Source organism: Centroberyx affinis, unplaced genomic scaffold (genome assembly GCF_046629955.1).
Source record: "Centroberyx affinis isolate AG114_WGS23_722 - 3 ecotype Tasmania unplaced genomic scaffold, CSIRO-AGI_Caff_v1 ptg002586l_1, whole genome shotgun sequence".
Classification (NCBI taxonomy): domain Eukaryota; kingdom Metazoa; phylum Chordata; class Actinopteri; order Beryciformes; family Berycidae; genus Centroberyx; species Centroberyx affinis.
Window position 1 is genome coordinate 154,674 of NW_027280791.1, and position 12,827 is coordinate 167,500.

The 12,827-nt window shown below is 44.5% G+C and overlaps 1 protein-coding gene across 2 annotated transcripts in view; it reads left to right on the forward strand.

Annotated features, from left to right (window-relative positions):
• Positions 1 to 12,302: 12,302 nt before the first annotated feature.
• LOC139656942 (dihydropyrimidinase-related protein 2) overlaps positions 12,303 to 12,827 on the forward strand; it is a 17,520-nt gene continuing 16,995 nt past the window's right edge. For both annotated transcript variants that reach the window (XM_071534587.1, XM_071534586.1), the window contains exon 1: positions 12,303 to 12,337. In XM_071534587.1, coding sequence (XP_071390688.1) covers positions 12,318 to 12,337 — 20 coding nt within the window. In that variant the 5' untranslated portion in view covers positions 12,303 to 12,317. The remainder of the gene's footprint in view (positions 12,338 to 12,827) is intronic.

Below are 12,827 nucleotides of genomic sequence, written 5' to 3' on the forward strand. Positions count from 1 at the left end.
ATCGACAGGGGACAACGCTATTGGTTATAAGCTATAAGCTAATTATGATTCATGAGTAAGCAAATTTTTTTAAGCCATTCAAAATGTTTGCTGTTCTGTATAGGCTAAGGCAATGGAAAAAAACTGTGTGAGAGACGCCGATTTTTTCTCTCAGTATTTCCTGTAGCGGATCTTATAGATTTATGGTGCATTTTCTTCCCTTTCAGCACGGCAGCATCATTTTCATGCAGCATCGGCCCGACAGATTTGGCGTTTATTCCTCTATATAGTGCGACCACCTGCGCTGGAAACCGGCAAGGCGGTGGCTGTCCAGGCGTGTGTGTGTGTGTGTGTGTGTGTGTGTAGCCTACGGACCTGAAGACGAGACAAGCGGTGCATCTGTTTTTAGGGGCTTATTAACAGCTTAACCAGACCCTCACAAACCCGCCCGCCTGCCTGCAGAGAGCATGTCGACCGCCGGGGAAGTGCCAGCCTTCTTCAAGACCATGGGCTCCGGCGACAGCCCGAAGCCCCGGCAGAAATTCTGTGGCATGTTCTGCCCGGTGGAAGGCTCCTCGGATAACAAAACGCTGGACTTTGATGCGCTCTCCGCGGCCAAGGGGAAGAGTGACGGGCGAGTCATTGACAGACAGACCGACATCTCCCAGCCCAGGAAGGTGGAGATCCGGCAGAGCACAGGCAAGGAAGCCCTGCAAAACCTGGATGATAAGAGGGTACATTGTTTTTTGTTTGTGTGTGTGTGTATGTGTGTGTGTGTGTGCCATGTTGTCTGTTTGTCTGTCTGTCTCTCTCTCTCTATCTCTCATTCACGCAGTCTTTCTGTCTTTCTTTCTTTCTTTCTTTCTTTCTCTTATTCTCTCTATCTCTCTATTTCCCTATCTCTCTCTGTCTCTGTCAGTGCAAAATTCTTCCACTCCTTATTCAAATCCATGCATAAAATCTAGATTTCTACCATTTATATATGTAACTCAAGTTTGTCAAAGCTTGCAGACAATGTCTATACCAGACAACTTGTGTTTGCCTACATTTCCCAGCAAGCACTTTGATGTAATGGGCCATTACCATGGTGGAGTGGGTGGAGGGCCCGCCATGCAGGACTGCCAGAGGGAGTGGCTCCTGTTATGTGGAGCTTACATGAAATGAATGTTGATTTTCCTTTTCTGCTGAACGGTAGCTAATAATGTAACAGGGCAGCAGAGTGTGTGTGTGTGTGTGTGTGTGTGTGTGTGTGTGTGTGTGCGTGCATTAACAGCCGTGTGTGTGCTGCCGAAGTGTCTTTGAGCAAAACACTGAACACTTGCTCACTCATTTTAAGTTGGCCTGAATAAGAAGCATCAGCAAAATGGCCTATATGTGCATGGAAATGTGCCATCTGCTCCACCCTGGTTATAAATGATTAGTGTTTGGACATGCAGACACACAGATTCACACATACACACACACTCACAACTTTGCATACAATGCGATGCATGGCTGCAGCAGTGCTGCATTATTGTGCCCGAAGTCCCCTGTGCTTATGGGCTCTTTAACATCTGTAGCCTTGGGTGTGTAGCTGATCAATACAAGATGGCGACATTGACTTGCATGACTTGCAAGAAAACCTGTCAAAGATCTCAGGGCCAAGTTTCCTTCTGCTGGCATTTGGAACTCTCCAAGTGTTGTTATCCAGGTTTTATTGTCCAGTGAGTAGATGCCAGAGTCAGGATTTTGAGTCCTACTGATGCCACTCAGGCTAAAAATGTTTGCACTTATGATAATGTAAGATGCTTTGGATAATAGAGTCCGTCAAATTGCAATATATCATGTTATCCTACATATCGATTGCAGGCATTAATAGCACACACAATCAGATTATCCCTCTTTACTCGACTCTGTCTCTTAGATCTGTTTCACCTTAGATTGCCTGTATAGTTTGTACTGCATTTCCTTGATGTACAGCACATTACTATACAAGAACAGATAGCTTCGTAATGATTGGATTTCAAAAAGTGACACTCTTACACCATAATAAATGGAACAAGATTAATTGGTGGTTCTTTTTTTTTAAAGATAGCAGGCAATTTAAGCATTTGTTCGACAGAAATGTGACATTTGCAGACTGGATCTTTTACGTTTTAGAGATATGAAAGGATGAGCTTCTGGTAATTATTCTCCCTCATAGGCCTATAGCATTTTGAAATTAGATGGTCAAATACTGTTAGAGTTGACTTTGATTTGCTATTGGAGCAGAGTTTAGCTCTATCATTATACCAAGCTTTAGGCTACTGAGTTTCATTTACTCCTAAATTAGCCCACTGATGTTTTTGATCTTCTCATTTTCTTTTAAATTTTATCTCGCATGAAAAGCCCAAATCATAATCAGTAAATCCATCAATCCTATTGTGCCATAGACCAAGTCAGATGAAGGCTTTTGCATACTCACTGAGTTTTCATGTACATGGCAAACCATTTCCATCATAACAAATAATTTAGGCTTATATTCACTATTAAAATGTTATTGTTTTTTTAACACAAGTGAAAAAAATCTACCAATAGGTTAGGACAATTCCACTCGTTTCCTATGGAGTTTCACTTGTTTCAGGAATTTTCAAGAAACAAGTGCCACCATGTTGAAGCTATCTTTGCACAATAAGGCAGTTCACTTCACTAACATAAAAAAATGACTCAGTGATTCAAGAAAAGTCTTGAAACAAGTTAATTTATAATGGAAACAGGTGAAATCATCTCACCCTAGTGGCTGACCTTTTCACTTGCGTCAACAAAAATCAGATTTTAAGCCTCAGTAGATTGAATGACTTGTTAAAGATGGCTGTCTTTTGTGCAGCGCTCATTTGTGTTGAGGAAGGTGGATGTTTGCGGGCTGCTTACTGTACTGAACTCCCTTCCTTCCCTAATCCAAGAAGGGCAATTGATAGCATTAGTGGCTCTCTTCTCAATGGAGCAGGGCGGGGCTCTGCGCATGCACCGTGGGTTGTATTATGGAGAAGAGGCCCGTCTGTCCCTCCCTCCCTCCTCTCCTTGTCTGAGTCCGTCTGGGAAGGGTTTGGTGCATCGGCGGAGAACGGGAGGCTGCTAGGACGCGATTTGGAGTTGAGAGAGTTTGATTCTTCGGATTCGTGGCCTCCCCTCGACCCTAAGGGATCAACATCGGGACCAGTTGCGACCCATTCCGGCTGCTAATTTCCTCTTATCACCATCCTCAACCTCAAGCGTTTCGACCCGGCGAGCAGCAGTAATCCGCACATCCCGTTGCATTGATAGCGGTCCACGGCGCAGCAAGATAAACCGGTGAAGATGTCTGGCTATCAGGGCAAGAAGAACATTCCTCGCATTACAGTGAGTCGGGATGTTATTATGCAGTAGTAGCAGATATGATATCTAGCGAGAAACCCCTCATGTTTGCCGTGTAGGCTGCGGGTGTGGGGAAAGGATGTCAGTGGGACGGCATGGTCCATTTACCGCTGCGCTCTTGGGCGAATCCAAGCTCAGAGGTGAAGGACCTGTTTGCACGAGTTGCTCTTAAATGCATTTTGCAGGAGCACCGAAATATATTCCATCCGAAACCATGCATTCATTATTCCTATATGAATATTAAAAATAGATGCATTCGGCTTGTTAGGCGGCGTGCTTTGCAGGTTGCGGGCGGTGGGGAGGCTCTAGCTCCATACGCGTGATTTTTAGAGCATCTTTTGCGACAAGTGCTCCTCTCGCGTTAGAATATTTACTACTATTGCAGGTATATGTTGAAAGCAGCGTTCCCCTTGATGTCTTTGTATGCGTGAAAGTCAAAAGGCAGCTGAGGTTTGGGTTGCAACATTATTTCACGCCGATGGTCTTTGTTAGACGGCGGGTCTGGCCGGGTATCACTGCACACCAACTGGTGGGGCAAATGCTTCCCCGCATCCGCCCATCCGCCACAAAGCTCAGCGCTTGGTAGGATTTTTTTTTTTTCAAATGTATGCCCTCTCTTCACTTCGGAAAATGTGGTTCGATTTTTTTATTTATAGAGGTGCAGAGGCAAGCATTTAAGAGCACGTTAAATGTGTCACTATGGGTAAGAGGCAAACCCTCCCTGGATTATTTCCCGGAGCCGGCTGAAATCATGGCGAGTAGCTACGGATAGCGGTTCAATGGAAAGTGGAGAATGGGGAGGGGAAGGGAGGGGAGCTATGGGCAAGGGAGGGGAACAGTGGCTCCTATTTCCTTCCATGTTTCTCTCTCAACTACATAACGAAGGGGAGATGCATATAGGCGGACTGGGCAGTAACAAGGTCACAGTCTTTCTGTATTGTTGTCAGTGAATTGAGACATTTGTGCTGAGATATCTGCTGAGCATCATGGCTCCTCCCAAGATGCCTGAAACGTTATGAACACGCATGGATCAGAAGCCATACTGATAGATATGTTGGTATTCCTTTAAGGAGAGCTGCCCACCTCCATTGTGTGTGCATGTGTGCTTTGTGTGGGTAAAAAGAAGAGGCATTAGTAAATCCTTTGGCTTGCATCATTGTATATCTTACTCCAGCTGACATAAGCAGAGCAGCGCTGGCCTAAACTTCAGCCAATCCCGCGGCTGATAGATGTCATGTATCCAAAGCAAAGCCTTACTGAAGGGGCTGAGGACGATCTGCAGCTGATCTCAGTTCACACACTGGCACAAATCGCATGCACGTTCCTGACCTGCACGTCCATGCTCAGACACACACTCACACATAGACATACATTCATGTAGGCCTCATTCTGAGCATGCTCACTGCATCTACATGTACCTCTCTGCTGCTGCTGCTGTTCACAGTTAGCATAAGATAGTGGTGGAAGAGGGAGAAAGGATGTTGAAATAGAGAGTGAGATCTAAATGAATACTGTGCTATTAGGAAAATAGTAAATTAGCACCTTTGCAGATACTGAAAAACGAATGTAGCCTATTATAGCTTGCATTTGTATTTCTTTGCTGTTTTAATATACTATATGTAGCCTATGTAAATTGGTGTATTATTGCAGTATGTGACTGGAAAGCACTAATAAAAGCTGCTACTACATTATAGCTCTGCAGGAGTGTCAGGATCAGAGCGGCCACACCCCTGTAGCAATGATTACCACCTGTCTGTCTGCCTGTCTCACCAGCTAGTTCAGTTGAACTCAAATCAAATCAAAACCACCCTCACATTATTGCATAATTCCTTATTGTTTTGTTAAGACACAGGGCGTTATCACAAATCACACACTGTGCTTCAAACAATAATTCAAAACATATTTTGCACTTGGGTGCTGATGTCATGCGTACACATGGTGTCCCTGGTGCAAACGGGCAACCTTTCAGCTGATTCATTTTCATCTTAAGACTCTAGAGAGGGCTGTTGAGACAGAACTAGCAGTTGGTGGAGAGATCAGAGGATTAGTAGGTGTAGCAGTCCAAACGGCGATTAAGACAAACCTAAATGGATAGACTGTGCCTATTCTTGAACAGTGCATGAGAGAAAAAGGGGGTCAAAGACAGAAACGGCTTTCCTCAACCTTTTTTTTTTTTTTTTTTAAATCCAGGATCTACACATGCTCTTTTTCAGCCTTGTATCTCATTTGTGCAGTTACACACATTTACACCTGGGAGTCGGGTGTTAAATGCCTTGACCAAAGGGAATAGTGTTACTTATTCACTTTCATTGGCCCGATTTTTGCCAGCCGGTCCAGGGACTCAAACCAGTGACTTTCAGGTAACAAACCTACTTCTGTAACCTCTAGGCTTCTCCTTCAGTGAATAGGCTTCAGTGTATGTAGGGACTGGATAAGCTTATTAAACCAAAACACAAGCTGGAGTAGAAGTGAATGAGGTTCAATGTATTGAACGGAAACTAAACACAGGCTGCAGCAGAGACAAAAGAGCGTCTATCTGTGTTTGTCTTGTTGCATAAGCCAAACCGATGCATTTGATTGGCTTATTACATATTTAGAATGTAATTTTGAATGTCTGAATGTTCAACTCATGCTACCCCTTCCCCTTCATACTTCCCCTTCTCTCTAACACACACACATACACACACACACACACCAGTACACACACACACACAGTTGTCAGCAGTAGAGTGCTGATGCGTAATGTCCGTACAGAGGGGCCGACTGCAGCAGTGTGTCTTGGCCAGATGGAGCGGGGTCAGCTGCTCAGGCAGGGAGCGAAGCAGCAGGCTACGTTAGGGAGCGCTCATCAAATATGAATGTCCTCCCCCAAATTCACCACCTGGGATCGGAGGCACTCTCTGACTCTCTCCCATTCTCAAAATCTCAGATTCACAGCTAAATCAGGCAGTTCAAAGGTATGCAGCAGAAATGAAAGTCCAGTCAATATCAAAGTTATTTATAAAGCGCTCTTAACAAAAACAGGTTGTCACAAAGTGCTTTACAGAGCAGCGAAGGATATAAATACAGATGAAAGCAAAGATTTACAAAAAGTACAAAAATAGATTGCTAGTAAAGGGAAGGATGTGATTTGTGTGGAGTGGACTGAAACCACTAATGCCCACCTTAAGGAAAGGTAAAAATAGACCCCGGCTATAATAAGACTGTGCTGGATTAATGTGTGTACACAGTTCTGTCACAGGCTCTGCAGCTACAATCCTCAGGGGGGATGAGAGGTCATTAAGGCAGGCGGCAGGCGGCTTCACCTGTGAGCCGTAGCGTAGTAGTCGGCCCCGGTGGCGCCTGTTCCCTCCACACACACACACACACACAGGGCCGTGTCAGCGTGCGTTAGATCAGTCACCGTTAAGGTCGCTCCGGCCTGGGAAACGCTCGTCTTCATCGCTCCACACTGTTATCTCAGTAGTGCGCGCGGCAGCCTGGGGCGCTGTCTGTTCACACATCACACAAAGCATGCTCACTGTTAGTGCAATCACCCACCCACTGGCCGAGTGTTTTGGGTTTTTCTCTTTCACGCTCGATATAATCCCGGATTTTCCCATTCATAAAGCCAGCAGTGTGAGAAAATAGGCAGTCTCTGTGTGTGTGTGTGTTTGTTCTTGAGCACAAATCAGCACCTGAACAAAGGAGAATACTGTGGAGTAAGTTCTGTAACAAGATCGCCGTGCCCGACTCGGCTGCACTGTGTCTGTCGACAGCCCGGAGAAGGAGGCCGACAAGTGAATTTTTCATAGTCAAAGGGAGAGTTCAGCGACGGCTGCGGTGAATCGATGTGTCTTGGCTGGTGTAAAGAGAGTTTGCATAAGAGTGAGTTTGGATGACGTGGTTCAAGGAGGATGAGTGTCATCTTCATCCCCCTAAGCCGCTAATTACGGATTTGTCTGGTGATGTCAGCCGATATGAAAACATTGCATCCAAAACTACAAAAACAACATTCCTTGAACTTCATTGTTTGGTATCTGTAAGATACATGTAGGATCCAATTTGTGCTATAATTTTGCCAACCAAGGTTTTAAATTACCCACTTTCCTTAAATATATACCATAATTTGTTTTACTTTTGTGCTGTCAGTTATTCTGCAACAGTAAGCGTTCCTTTTTTTAAAAACAGAATAGTGAATATCTCTTTTTATAACAAATGTCTGCACATTTATGGATATATAAGGATATTGGTAGCAGGCTGGGTTTTGACTAATACTGTATGATCCAGGACACACTTGAATCATATTAGTGAAAGGCCTGACCTGGCAGGATTCTCCACCTGACTTCACAATGTTCCCAGTTTATTTTCCATTTGGACGACAACACATGGCGTTGCCGGGTTACGTCTTAACATTGGCAGACGTTTTCACAGCACCCAAGCTGATTTTGTCCCGATTTCATCAACCTCTGTCTTCTTGGTGCAATGTGCTGTGTCATCAAGCTTCTCTTTTCTTTTGCAGAGAGGGTTTTGGTTTTCACTTGTGGTGCCATGGCTGTGTTTACATATAAGTTGTGTTTAATAATTACAGCCTGCAGGTGTCACACGATACAACAGATTGATCTGGCTGGCTGTTTGAATAGAGGAATGATCAATGACAGACTCCATCATCAGTCTATCACTTTCTCATATTCAGCAGACAGTCTGTCTTTGCAGCGAATGTTTGCTCAAGGTTTACAGAATGTTTTCTTCAAGGGAACGGAGGGGAAAGAGGTGAGGAGACGGGGGCAAGGGGAAATTATATTCACCACATAATCCATGATGGATTACACATTATGCAAATAGTCTCAAAAAGGCAGTCTATTAAGGTCAGTGCTTTTTGCGAGTCAAAATGCATTTTGCTGGATCCTCACAAGGCAGAACATATATCAGGGAGGTTATGTATTGTAGCCTGGAATGAAAACACAGCAGTTTAGCCACAGCGGACCCATGAAGCCGTATCTACATCCTGTTTGTGGTGCTGCAAACGGTTCCCATGAAGGAAAGGTCACTGTCATGTTTGGCACAGGTCCAGTACAATCAAAGAGGCTTGACACACTCTCCCACCCCATTAGCTCTAAAAGCACTCCATGATTACACAGATTGGGACTCATGACATGCAGTTGTCCCCTTAATCCAGTGTGTATCTTTTCTGCAGCTGAAGCTGAAGCTACAAAAAAAAAGCCAAAAAATAAACAGCTTTCTAGGCTGGAGCACATATGCTATATTTGAAGCCTTGGCTGTAATGTGACTTTTCAGAATCATCTCCCTCTACCTCAGTGAGTCTAGTCTTTACTTATCATTCAAACATGAATAACTGCTTCTGAAAAGATAATTAGCCGGTTCTGTCCTGGCTTGCGCGGCTTTGGGTTTTGTGTGAAAATACGAGCATGAACTTGAGTACCATAGTCTACTGGCAAACTGAGTAATGTGATAATGACAGTCATGATGAGCCACATGATGTAACGGCATATTTCAAAGCAGTTGTTGGACGAATACATGCCAGTAGTGGGATGGAGCGGGGCCAGTCCCTCCACCAAGGCAGTCTGCTGCGCATAGATCAGAGATTACCACATGCTCTATTTGTACGAGCTCCATCGGTGCTGTCAGTGCATTGCCACACCTTTCAGAGGACAACTGCTGAGCGTATATCAAGACCTGCTGCAGTCGTCTGTAGCCTTCTAGTGTGTGTGTGTGTGTGTGTGCTGCATGTGTGTGTGTATGCTCGTGGTAGCACACTAGAAATCTTTGAAAGGAGAATCTTTAAAAGTGAAAAAACGTAAAAGCGTCAACACTTGCTCTTTGGAAGGATGCAGCCTCGAGGATCTCTGACCTCATGAAATAATTTTTTGCAGTTTTAATGCAGCTTACCTGCTTTTTTTAAACTTGCTTTTTCTGATTTTTGAACTCTTGAACCGTGCAAAGTGTCCTTGAGTCTGAGAAAGTTGCTCTTAAATTATGAAATCTCATCCACAGAGCCCAGATTTCACTCACTAAAACTGTTAAGAGCCTGACTTTCATTCCAGCGCCTCTGATCTTGTGTTTTTTTTTTACCCATTATAACCCTGTACTGATCAACATTATGGTACAAGGTGTGATATTTCTATTCCTGCTCATGGCAAAGACCGCCGTTTTGTATCTTTGTATCTTTGAATCTTCAGATCAAAAATGTATCACAAAGAAAGTGAAAAACATAAAACAAAATATAGATTTCAAAGAGGTGAACCCTTGCAGAGATGAGTTTTGTGTTTGTTAGCTCCAGTGCGTGCGGGGCGGGGCGTCGAGAGCCTTTGGAAAGCAGCAGTTGTGCTGAGGGCCAAGGGCTGCTGGCTGGGAAGCACGCTAGAGGCAGAAGCTCAAACAGAGCGGCCTTTGTTAGTGGAGGATGCTTAAATCCTCGTGACCAGAATTGTGCCACTCCCTTTTTGGACGGGAGGCCAGAGCCACTGGGGTGACTCAAGGGAGGGTGGGGGGGTTGGGGAGGGTGCCAGGGGGTCTGGTAGTGGGGGTTGAGGGGGGCGGTTGGGTGGGAGGTTGGGGGGTGGCAGACTCTCTCTCTCTCTCTCACTCTCTCTCCCACACAGAGACAAGTGGCACAGCAGGCATGGATGATTGATTACATGGTCTGCACTCTGATTGCTCCTTTCTCATGTCCGTTCACTGTGTCGGGCCGACCATGTGAACATGTGACAGAGGGGTGTGTCTGGAGGCGGTTCATGCTGTCATTGTTTCACCAGAGTGCTTTTATGCCCCTAATTTGGTTCACGCAGAGCTGGAATTAGCCCTGTTTTCCTTTAAAATAGGGCTAATTCCAGCTAGTGCAGTGGTGGAAAGAACAGTAGAATGTCCTAGTCGAGTAGAAATATTATTGCTTTGCTGATATTTTGCTGAAGTTGAAGTAAAAGCGCTGGTGTAAAAGTCTACTCGAGTAAAAGTGAAAAGTATCTCACGTATGTACTCAGAGCAAAAGTTACTTTTTAGAAAACAGAATGTTGTTAGATGTGATCTTTTCCATGCATGAGAGGACAGAGTTCAAACTAGATTCTTGAAATTGGAATATTTGGAAATTACAAAATGAAGTGCACAAACAAAGTAAAGCCAGATTACTCTTCTCTTCTTTGCTAATTGATCGTTCACTGTGAATGGCTCCACAATTTGTCAATTTACAATAATCCAGTTTGTGTTGCTTATGGAGAGCCACAAAATCTGTACTCTGTAATGGATGTGATTAAAAATGTAGTGAAGTACAATACTACTACTACAGTACGTAAAAACGTACTTAAGTAAAAGTTAAATTGCTGACTTTAAAAAGTACAAGTACACAAAGAAGCTACTCAGTTGCAGTGGAACTAAATGTAATGAGTTACTTCCACCCTTGTAGTAATAATTAGATTTTTCTGTAGCTCTCTCCCTTGACATTATTGTGAGCCTGCTCACTTCTCTGAAATGAGGCAGAACATCAAACGCCTGGCATTCTTTTCGATTTAGAGATATAAATGCCAAGTTACATTCAGTCAAATTCATGTATGTGCTTGTAGCAAAACAGGTTTATCACAGAGGCTTTCACAGGGCAACAGAGGGCATAACTACAGCTAGAAACGAGGGGAACGAGTGAGAAATAACACAATTTTTTTAAGATGTGAGGCCTGGAGCTTGGATTGAGTCACTCAGACATTGTGTTTGTGTGTGTGTGTGTGTGTGTGTGTGTGTTCAAGAAGCAATGACCATCCACTTCCATCCAGCTCTCTCTAAAAGCAGTCACTCTGTTTTCATTCCAGACTCAAATCCACCCCCGCTGTTTTCATCTCCTTTCTTTGTCCCTATTTAGCTCCCTTCCTTTCCTTTCCCTCTTCTCCTCCCTCCTATCTCCCTGCCTCTCTGCATCTTTTCTTTATTCATCCCCCCCCCTCTCTCTCTCTCCCTCCCTCTCTCTCTCTCTCTCTCTTCCAAATTCTCTCTCAACACTATACACACTGTCATTGTTAAAACATCCACACAGAAACCTGGTGCTGATCCAAACAACACTGCTCTCTGTTTTCTGTGTCATTGCCCGGCTCATCCCTCCCTCCCTCTCTCCCCCCTTCACCGTTGTATTACAGTGTGTGTGTGTCCCTGTTCATATGTTTATAGCTGCCTGTTTATGTGTGTGTGTGTGTGTGTTTGGAGAGAGAGAGGGAGAGAGAGAGAGAGAGAGAGAGAGAGAGAGAGAAGGGCAGCATCAGAAGACAGCCATGCAGGAGGCTCAAAATGCAGCAGCCATAAACCACAGGCGCAGGACACACTGTTCCTGCACCAGACTGCAACCTACTGCAGAAATTCAGCATGACACAACCGGGCGCAACACACACACAGCACAATATCAGACATCTTCGTGACAACATCGTCGTGACAACATCGTCGTGACAACATCGTCGTGACAACATCATCCAATCATCTGTGGCGTGCCATCCCTCGACTACTAAGGGTTTTTTTTAAGGGGGTTGGAATCATGTCTGGAAGTGGGGGATGGGTTGGGGTTGGGATCCGGAGTCTAGCGCTGTGTGTGTGTGTGTGTGTGTGTGTGTGTGTGTGTGTGTGTGTGTGTGTGTGTTTTCGTTGTATTCCTGTATGCGAATGCCGCGTTTTCCGAAGCTCCGCTCATCAAAAAAAAATGCCCTTAATCCCACATCCAATTGCGCCAAATAGGATACTCACCCTCATAAGCTTATTTTTTATAGGGTTCCATAAAAATCCCAGACCCTGTTCTCCGTGTGTTGAGTTGTGCGGCGTCTGGTTCCCACAGTGTTACTTTAGCTTTATTTCCTGATGGAAATAGTCAATGTGTTCAGATGCAGTGAAACGTTTGTGTGCGGCCACTCATCATCTTTATTGTCTTGCAGAGTGACCGTCTCCTGATCAAAGGAGCAAAGATTGTGAATGATGACCAGTCCTTCTGCGCCGACATCTATATGGAGGATGGAGTCATCAAGTGAGTTTATTGGTTCGTCTTTAAGGAGCTGAGCTGTCGCTGCTGCCATTTGAATATAAACACTCTTTGTTTTTATTATGTGTATGTTATGCTTTTTATTATGTTTACAAAGTTATAATATGACCTGTGTCTGTGTTTTCCCAACTCTCTCTCTCTCTCTCTGTCTCTCTCTGTCTGGCTGTCTATCTCTCTCTGTCTCTCTCTGTCTGGCTGTCTATCTCTCTCTGTGTCTCTCTTTCTCTCTCTGTCTCTCTCTGTTTGTCTGTCTGTATCTCTCTGTCTGTCTGTCTGTCTGTCTGTCTGTCTGTCTGTCTGTCTCTCTCTCTCTCTGTCTGTCTGCCTCACTCTCTCTCTCTTTCTCTCTCTGTCTGTCTGTCTGTCTCCCCATCTGTCTCTCTCTCTCTGTCTCTCCCTCTTATCTCTCTCTCTCTCTGTCTCTCTCTCTGTCTATCTGTCTTTCTCTCTCTGTCTGTCTGTCTTTCTCTCTCTC